At 47.2% G+C, this 21,531-nt stretch overlaps 1 protein-coding gene across 6 annotated transcripts in view; it reads left to right on the forward strand.

Moving 5' to 3' along the window:
- The window catches only part of KANK4 (KN motif and ankyrin repeat domains 4), a 105,052-nt gene extending 83,733 nt beyond the window's left edge, over positions 1–21,319 (forward strand). For all 6 annotated transcript variants that reach the window (XM_031968995.1, XM_031969000.1, XM_031968997.1 and 3 more), the window contains 5 exons: positions 2,580–2,667; positions 4,782–5,001; positions 11,362–11,504; positions 19,455–19,655; positions 20,861–21,319. In XM_031968995.1, coding sequence (XP_031824855.1) covers positions 2,580–2,667; positions 4,782–5,001; positions 11,362–11,504; positions 19,455–19,655; positions 20,861–20,965 — 757 coding nt within the window. In that variant the 3' untranslated portion in view covers positions 20,966–21,319. The remainder of the gene's footprint in view (positions 1–2,579; positions 2,668–4,781; positions 5,002–11,361; positions 11,505–19,454; positions 19,656–20,860) is intronic.
- Positions 21,320–21,531: the final 212 nt, after the last annotated feature.

A 21,531-nucleotide genomic window follows, 5' to 3' on the forward strand; every position in this document is an offset into this window, starting at 1 on the left:
GTTTTTAAATGCATAAAATGATTACAAAGCAAATCTATTATATTGAAATACAATTAGCCAAATATTTTTACAAATAAATTCAGAGACCCCAAGTTCAGGAACTGTATTCCAGTATCCCAAAGAGATCATAAGAAAAGGAAAAGGACTCTCATGCAGAAATGTTTGCGGCGACCCTTTTTGTAGTGGCCAGAAACTGGAAACTGAGCGCATGCCCATCAGTGGGGGAATGGCTAAGTTATGGGATATGAATGTTATGGAATATTATTGTTCCATAAGAAATGACCAGCAGGAGGATTTCAGAGAGGCCTGGAGAGACTGACGGGAACTGATGCTGAGTGAAATGAAAAGAGCCAGGAGATCATTATATATGGCAACAATAAGAATAGGCAATGATCAATTCTGATGGCTTTTTGCAACAATGATGTGATTTGGGCCAATTCCAATAGATTGTGATAGAGAGAGAGTCCATTGTATCCAGAGAAGGACTATGGGGACAACATAGCATTTTCATCTTTTTTATTGTTGTTTACTTGCTTGCTTTTCGTTTTCTTTCTTATTTTTTTTTCTTTTTGATTTGATTTTTCTTGTGTAGAGTGATAATTGTGGAAATATGTATAGGAGAATTGTATATGTTTAACATATATTGCATTATTTGCTGTCTAGGGGAGAGGGTAAGGGGAAAGAAAAGAGAAAAATTGGGAACACAAGGTTTTGCAAAGGTGAATGATGAAAACTATCTTTGCATATATTTTAATAATAAAAAGCTATTGGTTTTTTTTTAAAGAATTGTATTTCACCCTGCTGATTTTTATATCCATTGCAATAACTCCCATTTGTACTGTAACTGAACGTTTCCATACCACATTCTACAAAACAATTTTATGAGGTTCATTTTTTTCCTGATTCCTTAATAGTATTTTATTTTTCCAATTACATGTAAAGATTGTTTTCAACATTCATTTTTGTAAGATTCAAGTTCCAATTTTTTTCTCCCTCCCTCCTTTACCTCCAAGCAATCTGATGTCGGTCATGCATGTACAATCATTTTAAACATATTTCCATATTTATGTTTTGTGAAAGAAAAATCAGACCAAAAGGGAAAAACCATGAGAAAGAAAAAAACAAACAAAAAAAGGTGAAAATAGTCTGTATTCAGTCTTCATAGTTCTCTCTCTGGATGCGGATGCCATTTTCTATCCCAGGTGTATTGGAATTGTCGATAAGGTTCTTTAGTTCAAATATTATTATTTCAAATTTAATTCAAATATTATTACTATTATTTTCCAAATATGGAAACTGAGGCTTAAAGAGGCTCTGTCGATTGTCTAGGACATCCACCTACGTTGAGGGTGAATTTGGCACCTAGGCCTCTGAACTTGGAGTCATTGAATAATGGGTAACGTCCAGTTGGCAAGTGGGTTTGCAAGCTTCTGAAAAATCGTGGGTTGTCTCGGGAGACTGATTAGGATAAGGTGTTGAGTGAGCAGGCACTGCCTCTGACTGTGCACACAATAAGCTGTATCATAAATTTCACAGTGGCCTTGTGGCAGTGTAGACTTGGTACAATAGCATGCTGGACTCAGTGATTTAATAATAGATTTTCTTTTTATTAAACCCATTGTCGGTTTCTGTGCCCTTCAAGGAAGACTAACTTGGAGAACGCTGTTTGTACAGGGCTTGGGTTCTTGGGATTATTAAAGTCACCGACTGAGAACAGCTTCTTTCCACACCAGGCCTCGTGTCGTCCCTCGGCCCACGGGCTGCAGCAGCTCGGGCAGCCTTCCTCTCCGCTCTGGGAATAGGAGTTTGAGTAAAATAGTGTATTTGGCTTTGTTTCCAGAAGAGTGTGGGAACCACTCTCTCAGTGGAAAAACCAGATTTCTAAGTTTTTAGGTTCTAGGTCCTAGGTTCAAGGAAGTTCTCCCATGATGGTGTTCTAACATTGGAACAACCTGGTATTATTGTGTCAAGGGGGAGTATTAACTACATAGGCTTTTGATAAGATGGGCAGAGCTCTGAGTAATCGACTTATCAAGAAATGTTTATTAAGCTCCTAGTACCCGACACTTCCCCGAGAGCTTAAGTTACAACAAAATGGAACCAGTCCCTGCCCTCTAAGAACTTCCCTTCCTGCAATAACATATACATGGGGAGTGTGTAGAAACAGCTACAAGGCAGGTCTTTTTGTGGGCAGTGGGGGAAGCGTGGAGCACTGGGGGAATCGGGGAAGGTCTCATGGAGCAGGGGGTGGAGTTAGTTTTAAGAAAATTAAGTATTCCAGAAAGTAGAAGTTAGAGTGAGGAAGACAGAAGGTAGAAGCTGCAGAAGGTCGACTTTAGGCCCAACAGAAAGAGCTTCCCAACAATGACTGTCCTAATAGTGAGGGAAGCTGACGGCAGAGCCGGCGGCCCGGAGGACTGTGTCTCGCCCCGAGCCGGGCTGCTGTGGTTGGCCAGCGAGGCCCCTTCCAGCTGCTGCTCTCTGGGGATTCTCACCGGTGAAGTCCTTTTCCTAGGTTTACCTGGAGAGCTGGTTAGAACACGTGGACATCCAGCTTTGCTTTTTCCTTGTCTGTTTAGATATAAGCCCTCAGAAGAATTTCTGTCCGGATGCCATCTGTTGAGCAGACATCTGCCTGAAGTTTGGAGCACCACTGACCAGCAATTGGTAAGCCCCTTATTCCATGGATATAAGAAGGGCGGGGATGTTTAAGCAGTTAGCCTTGACCAGGAACCCTGCCAAGCCCTCTTGCCCAGAGCGATCGGTGTGAGCCCCTGCTCTCGGGGAACTTTCTGTACCCGTCTTCGTCCAATCTCTGCAACTGGGAGCTTGTGATCACAAGGAGAACTCTGACTAGAAAGGAAGGAAACACGCACTTATTTGCCGGCTCTCACCCTTCCCAAGCAACAAGATCAGTGACGGCTAATGGTGCGAGGGTGGGCTCTGAAACAGGGTCATGAGCTGTTACTTTCTTGGCCTGTGCTCAGCATAATAGTCAGAAGTGCTCTCTGCAAAGTCATCACTGGGATCTATAATTGGGGGCTCTTTAATCTCCACCTATGGGACAGCTCTATTTTTCAGGCTATTAGATTTCAGGACACAAAACCAAATTAGTCCATTTATTAAGCCCTGACTCTGGGGTAAGTCCTGGGCTAATAATGTGCTGATAAATACTTAACAATCGGCTCTTTCAGAAAAAAAATATACTCACAACACACTCTTAGGTTGGATATGCATTATTAGCATTTTCTCCATTACTTTCCTAAGTCTAGGCAATCAATCAATAAATAGAAAATAAAATCAAAACAATCAAATAATAAAGTAAACCTTAGTTTGGAGTATTTTCTGATTTACTCAATATTTAATAATTAGATTTGGTGAACCAGTTTGAATTGGATCTAGTACACCCCTGGATACAAAGTCAAAATTGAAATAAATACTCTCAGAAAACGGAATTCTGTTAGGAGAGACAGCATGCACTTATATAAGAACATGAAAATCAAATACAAATTTGTACGGGAAGACCATTAGCAGTAAGCATTTTTGCTTCGGTTTGCTGGCATTCATCGGTTTCCTCATCTGTAAAAGGCCGGGCTTGGGTTACTTGGTTACATGGTAACCCATGGAGTCTCTTCAAGCTCTGGGAGTTGGTGAAAATATATACTGTTTTAGCTGTTTTGTCCACTCATGTGAAGATGGTTTTAGGAGCTCAAAGAAGAGGCTTTAGTTAAAATCTTTAATTTGATTCAACCCAATTTTTCAGCTCGTCAAGGCTTTTAAAAAATCTTCCTACTGGTATTCTTGGGTCATCTGCAACTTTGATGGGACCACCATATCCACCTTCAAGTTATTGATAAAAATGACAAATTTTATCAATAAAATTAATAAAAATGAAAATCAAAGGCAGATCCCAGGGGCACTCTATTGAAGACTTCCTTTCAAGTTGACTCTAAACCATTTATTAATAGCTTTTTCCTGAAGAGCTGGTGGTCTTTTAACCAGTTCTGCATTTCCCTAAATGAGCCCACAAGTACACCTTTCTTTTTCCCCCACAAGAACAGCATGAGAGATTTGCTTAAATGCTTTTGTCAAAGTCTAGGCAAACTCTATCAACAATATTCCCTTGATTTACCAGTTTAGTAACTGTCAAAAAAAAATAAGAAATAAAATTAGTCTGGCCTGATCCAGTGCTGATGAAGTGATATTGGCTCTAGGTAATTGCCATGGCTTTCTTTTTTAAATGTTGGCCAACTGTCATTTAAAAATATTTTTACAGTTAATTTAATTTTATTTCATTTATATATTTAATCATATTTGTTTTCCTCCTTCCCACTGGGAAAAAAAAGGAAAATAAAACTTTTATAACAAATAAACATTGTCAAGTCAACTGGCTACATCCAAAACCGTATGGCTCATTCTGCACATTGCGTTCCTCACCTCCGCCAGGAAGGAGGTAGCATCTTCATCATTTCTCCTCAGGGACTTGTCCAAGTTAATCCAGCTAGCGAGTATCTGAGGTGAAATTTGAACTCCAACCTTCCTGGCTCCAAGCTCTGTCCCCAGTTCTATCCTGCTGAAAAGCCCAGAAAGGCCCTCTCAAAATGGACAGTGGGAATGGCTGGCCCCCAGGGAAGCTGCAGACTTTGCTTCAGACCCAGAGAAGCCCTTCCTCTTAATTAATTAATTAGTTTATTAATTAATGCCTCCCTCTCCCACCCGAGCCAGGATACTTTGGGTCGTCCGGGCTGGACACAAGTAATCAGGCCTTCTTGGTGTTTCAGAGGCAGAGCTTGAATGCCGTCAGCCAAGAGTGGTTCCGCGTCTCAAGTCGGAAGTCGTCCAGCCCCTCCATTGTCGCAGCCTATCTCAGGGAGTTCCAGCCCAGTGACCCCGACTTCCTCAAGCTGCTCGTCAACTTGGCAGATGACAACGGGAACACGGCTCTTCACTACAGTGTCTCCCACTCCAACTTCCCCATCGTCAAACTGCTGCTCGAGACAGGTCAGGGCGGTCCCCGCTTTGTCTGCCATTTTCCTTTCCACGTGGAGGTTCATTATCCCCCTCCCTTAGCCTTACCCATGAGAGGACCTGCTCACAATTAGGGCTCAGTAGCATCCTAAGGGAGTCTTGGAGATGGGTTTCTGGCTTCTTAAACTGGCTGCTCTGGGCTTGGAGTCGAGGAGACGAGTTCAGATCCCAGCTCCGTGGGACAATGAACACGTCAGTCTATCTCTCCGCCTGGTTCTCGCCTCTCTTTAAAAAATAACGTCACTTCTCCTATCTGCTCCACAGTGTTGTTATGAGCAAAGTACTTTGTGAGCCTTGAACTACTTTAGAAATGTGAGCTACTCTTGAAAATCAGTCCTCATACTTATTTCTCATTCGACAGAATATTCATTTAACCAGAGCATCTCAGGATTTCTTAGAAAAATAATAATTTCTTTCATTTAAAGGTTATTAAGTACCTACTGTGTGCCTGTTGCAAAACCAAAATGGTCCTTCCCTAAAGGAGTTTACATTACATCACCAACATGTGCCCAGGTGAATAAGCACAAAATACAGGAAAAATACTTTCAGATTATTATCGTCCCTATCCTACAGAGGGGAAAACTGAGGTCGACTCTTCTTCCTCTGACTTCATCTGTGTCACTCTTTCCATAAGCCCACACCGGCAGGCTAGAAAATCACAGGCCTCGCAGCTGCTGCTCCCAGTTTTCTTTCCATAGAGACAAAGAATCCATATTTAACAGCCATTTTTAAATGGTTTTAAGGATTTTTCATTTACCAAGAAAAAAATCCCAGCCAAGTCCAGGCTTCACTATTGGACTCTAAAAAAAAGTGGCCCCTGTGATCTCGAGGCCCCTCGTTTTGCACGTGTCAGTTCTCCCTGACTGGTGGGCCTGCGGGGGCCGTGATCTGTGGGAATGGGGGCTTCTGGCGCAGGCCCTCTAATCAGTGATAGCCTGAGGAGGGGGGCTGGTTTTTGTTCAAAAGCACCTGTCAGCAGCAGCCAGGATAAATTAAGTGGTTCCTCTCCTTCCTCCGCCCATCTTCCTTCCTCCGCCCATCTTCCTTCCCTTTATACCGGCCTAAGGCAACGGATCCAAAGGGGTAATTTAAGGCACCCAAAGTTCCCCATCCCCTACAAACCCTCCCCCAGGAGGGAAAAGACACAACTGCGAGACATTTTCTTAGAGATAAAAGAGGGCTCAGATCTGAAGCTCTTTCCTATGTTTTAAAAGCCGATTTCAGTTAGAAGCAATTCGTGAATATGACTGGCCAGACCGGGAGGCTCTGAGGGCGTCTGTTCCTCACGTCTGATTGCCCGGATGTTAACACCTGGTTTTAGAGGTTCCCGTGAATCTGGAGAATGGAACTGAAGCCACTTAAATGAGAAAATCTGGTGATTTTACACTCCCTCCCTCATCCCCCAATATACACACATATCCCTCCTCCTCCTCCTCCTCTTGCTACTCCTGCTGCTCCTCTTCCTTCTCCTACTTCACTACTAGTAGTGCTGTTATTAATGTTGCTCCTGCTGTCACCACCAGCGCTGCTGCTACCACATACTCAGGAATTGTTTGTCCCAATCTGTATTCAGACACCATCATTTTTCTCTGGCTAAGGGAGCATTTTTCATCCTAAGTCCTTCAGACTGATCTTGGATTATTGTATTGCTGAGAATAGTTAAGTCATTCACAGCTGTACAAGTTAATTATTAATTCTAGTCTGAGAGGCTGTGTGTGTGTGAGAGAGAGACAGACAGAGAGACAGAGACAGAGAGGATGAGAGAGACAGAGACAGAGAGGATGAGAGAGAAAGACAGACAGAGAAACAGAGACAGAGAGGATGAGAGAGAGACAGAGAGAGACAAAGAGAGAGAGAGACAGAGAGAGACAAAGAGAGAGACAGAGAGAGACAGAGACAGAGAGAGAGAGACAGAGGCAGAGAGAGAGAGAGACAGAGACAGACAGACAGACAGACAGACACAGAAAGAGAGATTGGGCAGAGAAGCAAGCTCTATTTCCACCCCTGCCTTTCTGTTAGGAAGTCTTGGGGCAATGGATACTCATAGACCCCAGGAAAGGCAGCCAGGATGAAAGGGCACAAATTTCAAGAAGTATCATTCAAGGCAGCAGCAGACTCGTGCCTCAGAGTCCAGACGAGCCACCCAGTCATCCTGGTGAACGCAAGGAGAAATTTTCTTGAAAGGACGAGCAATGATGTAAGCCTTGCAGCAGAGACGGGTCCTCAGGCTGGCGCTGGCGGTATTTATTCTCTCTCCAGGCTTTTGGGCTTCTAGCCAGGAGATCTGGAATGATGCACGCAGAAGCAGACTCATAAATAGTCATTTTTGTGGCCAGAGCGAGCAGCATGAAGTATATTCTCATCCAGCCTTTGACATTCGAGGACACCGTACCCGGACAAAGCTCTTGCTGCCTTGCCTAGTTCCCGCTTTGTGCAGAGCATGAAGTGTTGTTCCCAGTGCCAGACAACAGAGCTCTTTGAATAAGAGACAATTAGCCCCCAAGGGGGATGTCGGTACCCACGTCCTTAGCGGTCCTGAATGTGGACTCCCCCTTTCCTCGCTCAGCCTGGCTTAGGTCCCCAATGGTAGGAGTAACGAGGGGGTGGGGACGACAGGGAGAATCCCCCTTTCTCTCATTTCCCATCAGGCTTTTGCCAGTGTCATGGGGCTTGCCTACCCGGTCTGGGGCCAGGTGAGAACAAGCATTGTCTGTCAATCTTTCTATAATGGAAGAAACCATTGTCTCTGTCTCTCAAGGCCTCAATCACTGTTCTCTTCAGCTTCTCACTCACGCCCCCCCACACACACACACACACAGATCCAGGGAGTTGCTGACCCTCGTTTCCGTCTCTTGCACGTCTTTTGTGTATATCCCCTCCTCTTCATGCCTCCGGCCGCTCACCTGGACTATCCCAGCAGCCTCACAGCTGCCTCCCTGCCTCAGTCTCCCCCTCAGATCCATCCTCCACAAGCTGCCAGAGTGACTTCTAAGCTGTAGCTCTGAGCATCTCACCTCCTTAACAAACTTCAGCCGCTTGCTGTTGCCTGGAGAACCACCCAGTGACATCTTTCTGGCTTTTAGAGCTCTTCCCACCTTGTCTGCACATCTCCTCATACACTGTTTCCCCATTGGTTTAGTGGCGATTCATGGGATGCAGTCTCCATCCCACGATGCCTTTGGATGGGCTGCGTCCCACGTCTGAAACTCCCCCCTCCTTTACGTCGGTGCCTTGGGCTCCCTCCGTCTTCTATAGAAGCTTCCTGAACCTCCCCAATAATAGCGCCTTCCTTTACAGATTACTTTCCTTCTCTGTATGTACTGGGCATATACCATCTATTTAGTACATGGCCTGAGAACGTGAGCTCCCTGAGAACGAGAGACCCTCGAAGCTTTTCCTCTGTTTCTCTACTGACTAGCACAGTGCCTGGCCCAGAGTTCTCATTAGATGCTGGCAGATTTGATCAATCACTTATTTTAATTGATTAATTAATTGTACTTTTGGTGCAAGATAAAGGCAGCTGTGGAATCTTCTTCTCCCATTTGCTCTTGTGCGCTTCTCTAGCTCTGTCTTTTCTTTCCCTTCCCCCAGATTTTCCCTACCCCTCACATCCCCAGGCTTCTGTGCCAGATCTGGAGTCAGAGGACCCAAGTTCGAATCCTCTCTGTCCCTCTCTGCCTGTGTAATAGGGGTAGGACCAGTTCCTAGCCACTCTGTACCTCAGCTTCCTCACAGTTATACCCAAAGTCCTTCTAGCTCTGGAACTCTAGAATAAGCGGCCAGTTAGGGATACACCGTGAGCATCCTGGGATCAAGCAGAAGAGGCTAGGATTTAGAGCCGGAGGAACCTGAGAGGTTATGGAGATGCTGAGATCTGGACTGATTAGGAGGTTAGAGAGGGAGAGTCTCCGAGGCTGGATGATTGGGCAAGGTCTTTGTAGAGGAGGTAAGAACATCTGTGGGACCTTTCCCTTCGTTTTACAGAAGTGGAAACTGAGGCTCAGAGAGGCGGGATGCTTTGCCCAGTCACAAAGCCGGAATGGCGGCAGAGCCAAGACAGCGCCTTCCAAGTTGGGCCGAGAGTAGAGAGAGCCAGAAGTGACAGGAAGACTCTGGCTCCCGAGTTCAGAACCTGCCTCAGACCCTGGGAAAGCCGCTTCACCCTGTTTTCCTCAGTTTCCTCATCTGTAAAATGAGGTGGAGAAGGAAATGACGATGAATTCAGGATTTCTACTCAGAAAACCCTATGACCGAACAACATTCTGGGAATGGGAAGCAGTGTGGACAAGGCACAGAGTAATGCTGTGACCTTGGGGTGTGGAAGTAGAGAACTGAGCCTGGTTGTTAGCAGGGACCCACAGAACCCAGAGGGCCACAGATTCAAGGAGTGTGAGAACTTGTATGGGGAAAAACACCTTTATTTCGAGATAAGTACCTTCCTCGGAACGCTGGGTATTTTAACTGTACATTTAGAAACATGGGTCTGAAAAGAGTCTGCTGGCTCCTTCACATTGTCACTTGACTCTTACACACGCACGCACACACACACTCACACACTCATGTTATTAACCTGACTCTTACACATACACATACATTCTCCCCTCGGTAAAAACCTGGCTCTTGTGCATGTGTACACACACTCACACACACACTCTCTCTCTCTCTCTCTCACACACACACACCATTAAGAACCCGAGGTCTGGAGGAGGTGCCCCAGAAAGGGCAGCCCAGTGCCGTGCCTCGGTCTGTGAAGGGGTCATTCATTCTCCAAGGCTGAGAGCTGCCTCCGAGTCTGGGTTCAGGGAACACGGCGAATGGCCCCGCCAGCATCCCTGAGGAGGGAAGTCTGCAGATATTTCCAGCCTTGCCTCAGGCGCCGAGTCCCCTCAAGTCATGAAAGGCCCACAAGGCCCTGCAGCTAAAAGCAAATCAACTCCCATGGCTTCTCCGGGCTCCCTCCCCCACCGCGCTTCCTCTCCTTCCTGGCCCCATTCTCTAGATGGATTTGGTTCTTTTCTCTCCTAACTCAGGGTCGGTACTTTGAGGGTAAACGCTTCTTCCATGAGGTCCTGGGCCCTGGCTTATGTTGGACAGTTCCAGCCTCCGTTTAAGTAACACTTTTTCCTGAAATTTCGTATTTTCCTTTGTCTGGGGTAAAGAACGTGGCTCTTCCCCACGTACACCCTCCCCCACTAAGAATCTGCCCTTACACACATGGGCACACGCACACACTTACACAAACGGCCTCCCCTCCCTAAGAACCCGGCTCTTACACACTCACACTCACACTCACACACTCACACACACACACACACACACACACACACACACATACACCATTAACCTGACTTTTCCATGCGCCTTCTCCTTCCATCTCTTTCACTTCCTTAAGCTCATTCCCACTTCTCTCCCCTCCACCTCCTCCCCTCTCCCCCGTCACGTTCCTTTGTGTCCAGGAGCCCACCCCCTGCCTGCCTCTGATCTCTTCAGCTTCTTCTCTTTCCCAGGGCTGCCCTCTCCTTTTTTCTCCTTTGACCAAATAACTTTGGCTCCATCCTCACCCGGCCAATCGGGGCTTAGGGCGCTTTCTGGGGAAGCTGCCCGTGGCCCCCGCTGCTCCCCTGGCCTGGGAAACGTCCCACGGGAGGTCAAGGGGTGCTCAGGCCAAGCTCTATTCACCTGGTTAAGGCTCCCAGTTCTAGAGTCAGGGTGAGGAACAGATGAATAAATAATTTTTATTAAATCTTCCTTCCGTGCCAAGGACTCGGGGTCTGGGCAGAGAAGAAAAACATTTGGCATCCTGGGCACTGCCCATCTGAGAGTACAGGGCTTGGGTCGCCTTCTGGGGCCCCCTGGGAGAGCTCATCCGGCCCGTGAGCCCTATAATCTGGGTCTCTGTTGGGCCCACTGGGTCTCCTTTAGGACGGGGCCCGGCTGGGGGTGGGGGGGAAGTGGTTTGGGCCGAGTAAAGAGATAATCCAAGGACCAGTCAGTCGGTCAGCAAGCACTTAGTAAATACCTACTATGTGACACGGACTCAAGTGCTGAGCACTTGAGCTGAGCTCTGAAGAAGCCGGGGCATTCTGAGGGGAGAAGTGAGCAGGGAGGGAATTGAGGGGTCCTGGGAGGCTGGTTTGCCTGGAATAGGGGGAGCGTGAGGAGCGATACACCACTGGCTTGGATGGTAGCTAGGAGCCAGGGGCCGAGGGCTTCAGGACGGGCCAAGGCTGCCCTTTTGGCGGTTCCCAGCCCCGGTGGGGGGCGGGGCAGGTGCTGCCCACCCAAGCCCTGCTCTGTGAAAAACTTTGCCACATTTTGACCCTTCTCCCGTAGGTGTGTGTGATGTGGACCGCCAGAACAAGGCTGGTTACACGGCAGTGATGATCACCCCCCTGGCCTCCGCGGAGACAGATGAAGACATGGACGTGGTCGGGAAACTGTTGAAGCAAGGAAATGTGAACATTCAGGCGGCTCAGGTAGTCCTAGCCCCGCTGGGCCCCTTTCTTCTACTTGAATCCACATTAATAGAGTGCCTATTGTGTACAAAGGGGCCCGCTCAGCCCTGAGTGTACAGAGATTAAGAAGGAATGAAGTTTCAGGGCTTTAGGGGGTGGGAAGGATGCTCTGCATACATAGAGAAATAAACATTTATTAAGTGCCTACTATGTGCGGGGCACTATGCTAAGCATTAGACTTGTATAACAGGCAAAAGATTGTTGGCGGAGTTGTGAACTGATCCAGCCATTCTATGCTGGATCTATGCCCAAAGGGCCAAAAAACTGAGCTACCTTTTAACCCAGCAGTGTCGCTAGTGGGGCTGTGTCCCAAAGAGATCCTAAAAGAAGGAAGAGGACCCACATGTGCACAAATATTTGTGGCGACTCTTTTTGTTGTGGCAAAGAATTGGAAACTGAGGGGATGCCCATCAGTGGGAATGGCTGAACAAGTGATGGGATATAAGTGTTATGCAATATTATTGTTCTGTAAGAAACAGTCAGCGGGAGGATTTCAGAAAGGCCTGGAGAGACTGACAGGAACTGATGCTGAGGGAAGTGAGTAGGACCAGGGGATCATTATATACTGCAACAGCAAAATTAGGTGATGATGGACTTGGCTCTTCTCAGCACTGTGGGGATCCAAGACAGTTCCAATAGACTCAGGTTAGAGAAAGCCATCTGCACCCAGAGAAAGAACAGATTGAATGCAGACTATTTTCACTTTTTTGCTTGTTTTTTTCTTCCTCATGGTTTTTCCCTTTTGCTCTGATTTTTCTTTTTCCCAACGTGACTAATGTGGACATATGTTCAAAATGATTATATGTGTAGAGTCCCTTTGAGATTACTCGTTGCCCTGGGGAGGAGGGTGGTAAGGAAGGGAGGGAGGGAGAAAAAATTGGAACTCAAAGTCTTACAAAAATGAATGTTGAAAACCATCTTTACGTGTAATTGGGAAAACAAAATAATATTGAGGGGAAGAAATGGGCAAAAGATAGTCGCCGCCCTCAAAGTGCTTCCAATTTCACGGATATGATGGGGTGAATCAGACAGTGGGTGTAAGGAAACTTGGAAATGAAGGGGGAGCAGGAGTTGTGGAGATCAGGGAAGGTTCTGCTTAATGTTAGAACTGGAAAGAACAGGATCCCAGCTGTGACACATATTGACCCCTGTCTGAAACCCCCCAGGGAGAGGAACCTCCCCTGTCCCGAGGCAGCCAGCCTGGCCCACCTGGGAAGGCCCTAATGCTGAAGCCATGGAGCCCCCTCCTCGAAGGTCTCCCCCATTCCTCGTTCTTGGTTTATTCCCCGAGGCCATTAAAGTAAATATGATCTCTTGATAAAAGAAGAAGAAAAGAAAAGAAAGAAAAAGAAAACGCTACTGTTTCTCCATCTGGAGAAAGGAACACAGAGAAGTAAATGTTTTGAGTTTGAGGAGGGGAGAGCAGCTCTTCTCATTGTATGGAAATGATGGCACCTGCAATAAAAGAACCCACTACCCCAGGTGAGGTCTGCCCAGGAAACCCTAGAGGGGCTGATCCCTCCCTGTGCTGGTCCCTGAAGGGGAAGATGCAGAGAACATCCGGGCAAAGGAGCAGAGGCCGGAGATGGTGGCCTGAGTCTGGGAACAGTCAGTAGCGCCCTTGGGTTGGAATGCAGAGAGCATGAAGGGGAGGCGCGTGGGAGCCCCAAGTGAATTCCAAGGATTCATCCCCATCCTGCCCGGGACCCGCTGCCCTCCCGGCAGAGCCGGTACCAGAGGAAACCGTGCAACTCCCGGCCCCCGAGTGGCGCCCTCCTAAAATGGGGAGTTTGCTTCCCTCCGAGTCCCAAACAGGCCGGGGCAGAAGTCGGTGAGTTCCTGATCTGTGCCCCAACCTGAAGCTGGACAGGCTCCATGTGGGCGCCGAGTTTGGGAACATTCCACCCGTACCAGTCACGAGGAAGCATTTGCAGCCTTGGCTGACCTTGCGAAACACCTGGAGCTTGCCCGTCATTACTCATTACACACACACACACACACACACACACACACACACACACACCCTACTCTGTCTCTCTCTCCCTCTCTCTGTTTCTGTTTCTTTCTCTCTCTGTCTGTCTCTCTCTGTCTCTCTCCATCTCTCTCTCTCTCTCTCTCTCTCTCTCTCTCTCTCTCCCTCTCCCTCCCTCTCCCTCTCCCTCTCCCTCTCCCTCTCCCTCTCCCTCTCCCTCTCCCTCTCCCTCTCCCTTTCCCTCTCCTCTCCCTCTCCCTCTTCTTTCTGTCTGTCTGTCTCTCATTTTTTTTTTTTTTATCTCTGAGAGCCCATGACTAAAAAAGTCTAGATATGAGTGTCCACAATGAGGTCCCTGCTCCTTGTCTTGCCACCCTCCGCCTCTACTAACCCTTCCAGGGCCATGGGTTCCCAGCATGGGTCCTTCCCCAAGTAGTGCTAGGATTACCCCCACCCTAGGCTTCCTAGGGCCCTGCCTTCAACCCTGGCAGGTGACAGACTAGTACAGTAGTAATTAATTAATCCCTCAGGAATCCCTGTTGGAGAAAATCAAGAAGTCGGGGCCAACCAGACTTGTTCCCTCTCCACCTGCCTCACCAGCTTTAATAATTTAAAAAGAGGGTGAAAGGAAAGGAAAAGGGTGGGCTATTGGGTAAGTGGGGCCCGGGAGAGAAAGGGCAGCTGTAGACCAGCTGGTGTAGACCAAATGGAATGCGGCACAGGCTGAGTAGTGGACCAAGTCGAACCCTCATAGAGCCAGAGGCTGCCACTCTCAGTCTAGTGCAAGATATTCTGTCATCTAGACTTCTAATCCCATAGCTTGTGAGTCCCCACCAAAGAAGACACAATTGCTTCTTTCTTTTGCCCACTTAATAGTAATTTATTTTTTCCAGTTTTATGTAAATATAGTTTTCAACATTCACTTTTACAAGACTTTGAGTTCCACAATTTTCTCCCTTCCTTTCTCCTCGCCTTCTCTCACTCCTCCCACAGGCAGCAGCAAGCAATCCTATCCTGTATAGGTGATCCATGTACATGATTGTACAATCATATTAATAATATTTCCACATTAGTTATATTGTAAAAGAAGAATCAGAACAAAAGGGAAAAACCACAAGAAAGAAAAAAAGTGGAAACAGTATGTTTTGATCTGTATTCAGACCCCATAGTTCTTTCTCTGGATGCGAATGGCATTTTCCCTCACAAATCTCTTGGAATTGTCTTGCTGAGAAAAGCTAAGCCTATCAGAATTGACCATATAATCTTGCTGTTGCAATGTAGGATATTCTCCTGTTTCTGCTCACTTCACTCAGTATCAGTTCACGTAAGTCATTGCAGGATTTTTCTGAACGCTACAAGCTCATCATTTGTTTTGGTGGTTTTTTTAAAATTATTTTGTATTTTACAATATTCTATTTCTGCTCACTTCACTCAGTATCAGTTCATGAAGTCATTCTGGGTTTTCCTGAACTCTACAAGTGTAATGTTCTCTTCTCTAAAATATAATGTTCTCTGTGAGCAGGTTTCCTGGGGGGCTTCTGGAGGCAGCCTTTGTTTCAGTTCAGAGTAATAATCATCTCGAATGCAGCCAGGAGTTAAAATCCAGATCCTTTATTGTCTCTTCCAAAATAGCCCGGTTAGTTTTCCTTGGTTCTAAGAACTCCTGTTGCTAGTCCTTTGCCTCTGCCAGCTTCAGCCTCTAGCTCCCTCTGTGTCCAGCCAGCACAAAGGTTGAAGTTGGAATGAATCTGGCTCCTCCTCTGAGAGTGGGATTGTGGGCTTCCGTCTTCCCTCGTTCTGCCCGACTTGTGAATCTCCCAGGCTGAATTCTGACTTGTGAATCTCTCAAAAATCCCTGGTTGGCTTGTGGGAGCTCCTTATATATGATCTCTTAAAGGTGTGAACTCTAAAGCTGTGAGAGGTGTGAATTCTAATGCGTGAGCTAATGTGTGAACTCTCCCAAAGGTGTGAACTCCAAAGGTGTGAACCAAGTATATAAGCATTGTTTTCTATCAATTCCAGTGACCTAGCACCCTGTTTCAAGTTCTGGCCCATAACATACAAGTTCATCATTTGTTTTGTTTTTTAAAATTATTTTGTATTTTACAATATTCTCTTGTTTCTGCTCACTTCACTCAGTATCAGTTCATGTAAGTCATTCCGGGTTTTTCTGAACTCTACAAGCTCATCACTTTTTGGTTTTTTTGGTTTTTAATTATTTAGTATTTTATTTTCCCCCAATTATATGTAGAAAACCAATTTTTATCATTCATTTTTTAAATTTTGAGTTCCAAGTTCTCTCCCTTCCTCCCTCACATCCCACCCTCAGAGAAGGTAAGTAATTCAACTGATATAGATTATGCACATGTAGTGGTGCAAAACCTTCCATAATTATTGTGTTGTGAAAGAAAACAAAGACTAAATGACTAAACAACAACAACAACAACAAAGAAAGTGAAAAGTATGTTTCAATCCACACTCAGACACCATCAGTTTTTTCCCTCTGGGGATGGATAGCTTTTTTCATCGTGAATCCTTCAGAGTTGTCTTGGATCATTGTATTGCTGAGAATTGCAAAGTCATTTACAGATGATCATCTTACAATATTGCTATAACTTTGCATCAGTTCAAATTAGTCTTTCCAGGATTTTCTGGGATCATCCAGCTCATCATTTCTTATAGTTCGATAGCGTTCCAGTGCAATCACATACCACAGATTGTTCAGCCATTTCCAAATTGATGGGAATCCCCTCAATTTCCAATTCTTTGCCTCCACAAAAAGAGCTGCTATAAATATTTTTGTCCATGTGGCCCCTTATCCATTCTTAACAATCTCTTTGGGATACAGACCTAGTAATTGTATTGCTGTATTGCACAGTTTTATAACCCTTTGGAGATAGTTACATTTTGCTCTCCAGAATGGGTGGGATCAGTTCACAACTCCACCAAGTGCACATTAATGTTCCAATTTTCTCACACCTTCTTCATCATTAATCATTTTCCTTTTCTGTCATATTAGCCAATACGATGGGTGTCAGATGATACTTCAAGGTTGTTTTAATAATTTGCATTTTTCTAATCAAAAGTAACTTGGAGAATTTTTATATCACTATAGATATAGCTTTAATTTCTTCCTCAATTATTTCAAAGCAAAGATATGGTAAGAAAATTAATTTTAAAACAATTTTCCCATAAGCCTGGTAATGAATATTAATGAGCAAACACACTGTGAATGGGAAGAGTGGATGCCCAGAGAGTTTGAAAGTCAAGAGATTTCTAGAGGATCCAGGTCCTAACAGGAATCAGAAGAAAATGCATTTAGTTAGTCTCAGGTTTACTCTGAGATGTTGGGGAGGGAAAAAACAAAAGTGGAAAACATCTCTGCCCTCAAGGGTCTTTCATTCTATTGGGGAAAACCACATCTATATAGATAAACAATTATAGGATATGCACAAAGGAAAGAAAAAGTGATTGATTCTGCTGGAGAAATATAACAGAGGCTTTAAAGATATTCTAGTGGAAAAGTTATCAGATGCAGAAAAATGTGATATTTAAAAAACAGATTTTTCTGGGGCAGTAGATAAAGCACCAGCCCTGAAGTCAGGAGGACCTGAGTTCAAATCTGCCTCAGACACTTAAAATTTCCTAACCCTGGGCAAGTCACTTAACTCCAATTGCCTCAGGAAAAAAAAAAACAAATTTTCTTTTATCAAGATGTAAATAGTTAAGCTTCAGTCATTCATTAACATCAATTAATCCAATTTATTATTATTTATTTTTAATTTATTATTAATATTACTAATTAATGATTATTAATTAATTTATATGGGTTGAGGTGAGGATTCAGCTTATAATGAAAATTTATCAATGTCCTAAGGGCAGTGAAGGAATAAATATCCAGACTGATATCACTGGCAGTGCTGTTAGACCTCAAGAGTAGGAGCAGGAGCTGCACTGTGTGCTCTGGGGACAAATACTGGATTAGGAGTCAGCTGATGTGGGCTGTAATCGAGGAAAGTGTTGGACGCTGCCGGGGTCACAGCTCATCCTCTGTGGCTTGGGAACTGGGAATGATTAGGCTGGAGAAGAAAAGACTCTGGGGACGTGATAATTGTCATCAAGTATCAGAAGGGATCTTGGGTAAAAAAGGGATTAGATTTTTCCCAGAGGACATTGCAACATTATAACCAGCATGGATACTGGAACAAGACGGATGTAGCTAGGATTTGGGGAATGACTTTCTAATGGTTAGATGGAGCGGGTGGCCTCAGGGGCAGTGGGCTCGCTCTCTAGCTGCTCCAGGGGAGGCTGGATGTTCATTTGGCAGGAATGTCGTAGGAAGGATTGTTTTAGGTTTGGATCACGGGTCCCTTCCAAGGTTGGGATTCTGTGTCCATGTGGGCTTGTTTGTGCGTTGGTGTGTTTGTGTGTATGCGCACATGTGTGTGTGTGTGTGTGTGTGTGTGTGTGTGTGTGTGTGTTCATTGGAGGTACAAGAAAATAAGCTTTGAATCAGCCTTTCGAGCTGATGTCTGTGTACGATGGAAGTCCCACAGTGAGCGAGTCAGAGGACATGAATTCTACTCCCAGCTCTTCCTGGGATCACTTCTCAGAAAGTAATAAATAAAAATAATCCTTCCTCTAATTTACTTCCTGCTGGACCTCAGATGAGTCCATTCGCCTTGGGCTTCCATTTCTGTAAAATGACTTCCAAGGCTTTATTTAGCTCTGACTCCCAGGATCTGGCTTTTTGGAAGTGGCCGAAGCTTAAGTCTCATAGTCGTGGTTGGAAGGGGATTCCATTTTCCAAATTCTGAGACCTTCCAAGCTCCCCTCCGGGAGTGAGCAGCAGACTTAACATTCTCACCCAGTCCCTTGAGGCTCGGTCACCATCAGCCTCCCGTCTGGCCTACACAGTCAGCGTTTCCTGGATCCCCGCTACGGGCCAGACCCTCTGCGGCAGGGTGGAGATACTGCGCCCAGAGCAGAGAGCTCGCCGCCCTCAGGAAGCTTGGTCTCTGCTGAGGAAAATCTTGGGAGTCAAAATCCACGCTTTCAGTTTTGATTGTGGCCTTCCCCGCCTCCCCTTCCTCAGCCACCCTGGAAGCAAACAAAGGAAATGCAGGAAAACACAAAGTAAAACATTTCAACAAAAATGGTCATAGCGGCCCAAGATTACACAGCTCTCTAAAGCCCTTTACACGTGCTTGTCTCACTCGGTCCCCACAGCGCCTGGGAGGTAACGTGTGGCTCTGAACAAACTGGAGCCCATGTGATAGATGGAGTAATTTATTAGAGCTAGTAAGTGTCTGAGGCAGACCTCGAACTCGTGGCTTCCTAACGGGAGGTGGTCTGGAAGATCCCTTCCAATTCGGGATGATGCTTTCTGATTCTGGGTTCCCAGAGTGTTCTTGCCGTTCCCTTCCCGTAGTGGCCATCTCCCATCGCCGGGCCTCTGCGGAGACTGTCCCCAGCAGTTACTCCCGAGACTGCTCTCTCTCCTCACTTTTACCTTGTAAAGTCCCTCTCTTTGTTCAAACCCGGAAGGAGGAGGGGAGGAAGGTGGTCGCGGCTGACAAGTTGGTTGGAGATGTGAGAAGTGATCCTGGCCCTTCAGGGAGGCTCGGTCTGGCTGGGCCACTTTTCTTTGCGGTGCCTTGTTATCTTCCTGATTTCCAGGCTTGCTCCTCAATGTTGGGCTCCAGCTGGCTCCGGCAGCCATCCTGCAGCCCCAGAGTAATCCGATGTCCCAAAGAACGGACGGTTTCAGACTATCGGAGCCTCCCTGGGAGGAGGACGGCGTCATTGGGGGCGATGGGCCGGCCCTCCCTGACAGTCCTCCAGCCCCAGGGTGGCGGGACCCGCTGGGAGGGAAGTCTCCTGGGCCGAGGCTGCTGGGACGGGAGCGCGGCTCACTGTTCTCCTGGGACTCTCCACAGGGAGGTCAGACCGCGCTGATGCTGGGCGTGAGCCACGACAGGGGGGACATGGTGAAGGCCCTGCTGACCTGTCGTGCCGACGTCAACCTTCAGGACCACAACGGGACGACGGCCCTCATGGTGGCCACTCGCCACGGCCACGCGGACATGGTAAAGCTCCTCCTCGCTCATCCGGGCTGTGACGCCGCCCTGACCGACAAGGTGAGGGGGCTGGCTGCGCTCTGGACACTGCTCATGGGGGCCTTTTCACTAGTCAGTCTGAGAGAGGGAGGAGAGCTTCGAGAAGGGGAGGGGGGCTTTCTTAGAGGGGACAGAAGGTTTCCTGGGAATCGGGAAAGACTTCTTGGGAGGGAGCCCATCCAGCCTGAAAGCTGCCTAAAGGTGGCCCCTAAGGGCGCACTCATCGAATCCTTTGACGTGCATTTTTCCCAAACAAAACCTGTTGTTTTCACCCCAATGTAAAGTGAGCCAGGAATGGGAAGGAGCTTTCAGTGCTGGGGTCCCTCCCTGTCCTGTGCATAGCATCCTAATGAGTAACATCTGGCTTTCCACTGTGCTAGTAACAAAGCCAGATTGCTGCTCACAACTCTCAGGGGCTGCAGCGGCATCCCAGGCCCTCCCCCTGAAGTCTTCCTTTCCCCCAATCTGTCAGTAGATCCCAAATACCTGGGCTTGGCCCCGGAACCGCCAGGGAAGTAATTAGAGGGCCCAGAGCATCCCAAAATGAACATTGGGGGAGGGGCTCCTGCCGGGAAGAAATGGCGCCTCTCCGAAATCTTAGGCCGCTCTCCCCTGGAGCCGCACAAAAGGGGCTGTGTTCCCATGAGCGGCCCCGCCAGCCCCTAATCAGAAACAGCCCCTCAACTGGTTACATCAAAGCCTATGCCTGGAACGCGGCCCCCATCAGAGGCAAGGGATGGATGGGCTGGGGAGGGGCACTCAGGGCAGCAGCCATATTTTCCGGAAGCGGCCTCCCTGTCCTGGAGGACAAGGCAGGCCTGGAAGCCGGGATCACCGAATTAAAGGAATCTCTGAGGGCCTGTGACCCTGCCCTGTCAGACAGACAGACAGATAGAGGCAGGTAGATGATAGACAGACAGATAGATAGATATAGATGTAGATATAGATGCTATATATAGAAGCAGGAACTGAGACAGCAAGGGGTTCTGGGTTTGCCCCGTACTCCCCTGAGGAGAGCTCTAGGTCCTGGTGCTCCTGCTCCTGAACCCATTGCCCTATTCACCTCGCATGCTGCCTTTGATTCTGGGGTTGCCCTGGGCACCCTCAGCTCAGCATCCTGGACCTCCTCGCTCTGGAAGGTCCAGAGCCCCCCGACTCCCATTCCCTGGCATGAGGCCCAGGGCTTCAGCAGGGAAAGAAATGAATTTCTCATTTTCCCCCTCTAGGCTGGCCACACGGCCTTGTCCATGGCCTTGACGTCACCAGCCCACGGGGAAATTGCTGAACTCTTGTGGGCCCACGCAGAGCAAGGCAGGTCCTTGGGGCCATAGAAGAGTTCGAGAGAAGCCGGCGCCCCCAAACAAAAGGATCCTTGTGGTACACCTCCAGCCCAGCCGTGGGGGGCGGGGAGGGGGCACAAGGATGACCCCTTCCCCGGCTGCTCGGGAGAACTATGTTAGATATGCCTCCCCATCCCTGATGTATCGTTCTGCTTCTGGGCGCTTTGCAGCCTTCCCAAAGCCCGGCCCCCTGGAGGGCGGGGGCTGCCGGGCACCCAGAGGGCCGCACTTTGTTTGTTATTTTTTTTAACCTGTGACTATTTACTCTGTACCCCTTATTAGCACAAAGGATCCCCAAGGCAAGCCGCAGGAGCACATTAGCAAAGCAATACTTTTTACATGAAACTGAAAGAAATGTGTCTTTTTTCCCCCCTTCATCTTCTGTTTTAAACCAGCTGGACAAGGATGGGAGCGAATGTTTGTCTGCATGGAGTGGGGAGACTTGGGTTCAAGGCTTTCCTTTGACACCTCGAGATTCCGTGATCTTGTGCAAGTCACTTAGCTCGGGGTACGGTGGGCGGCCTTGGAGACAAGTGCTAGATGAGTCGTGGGTCTGC

Source organism: Sarcophilus harrisii, chromosome 4, assembly GCF_902635505.1.
Source record: "Sarcophilus harrisii chromosome 4, mSarHar1.11, whole genome shotgun sequence".
Lineage (NCBI taxonomy): Eukaryota > Metazoa > Chordata > Mammalia > Dasyuromorphia > Dasyuridae > Sarcophilus > Sarcophilus harrisii.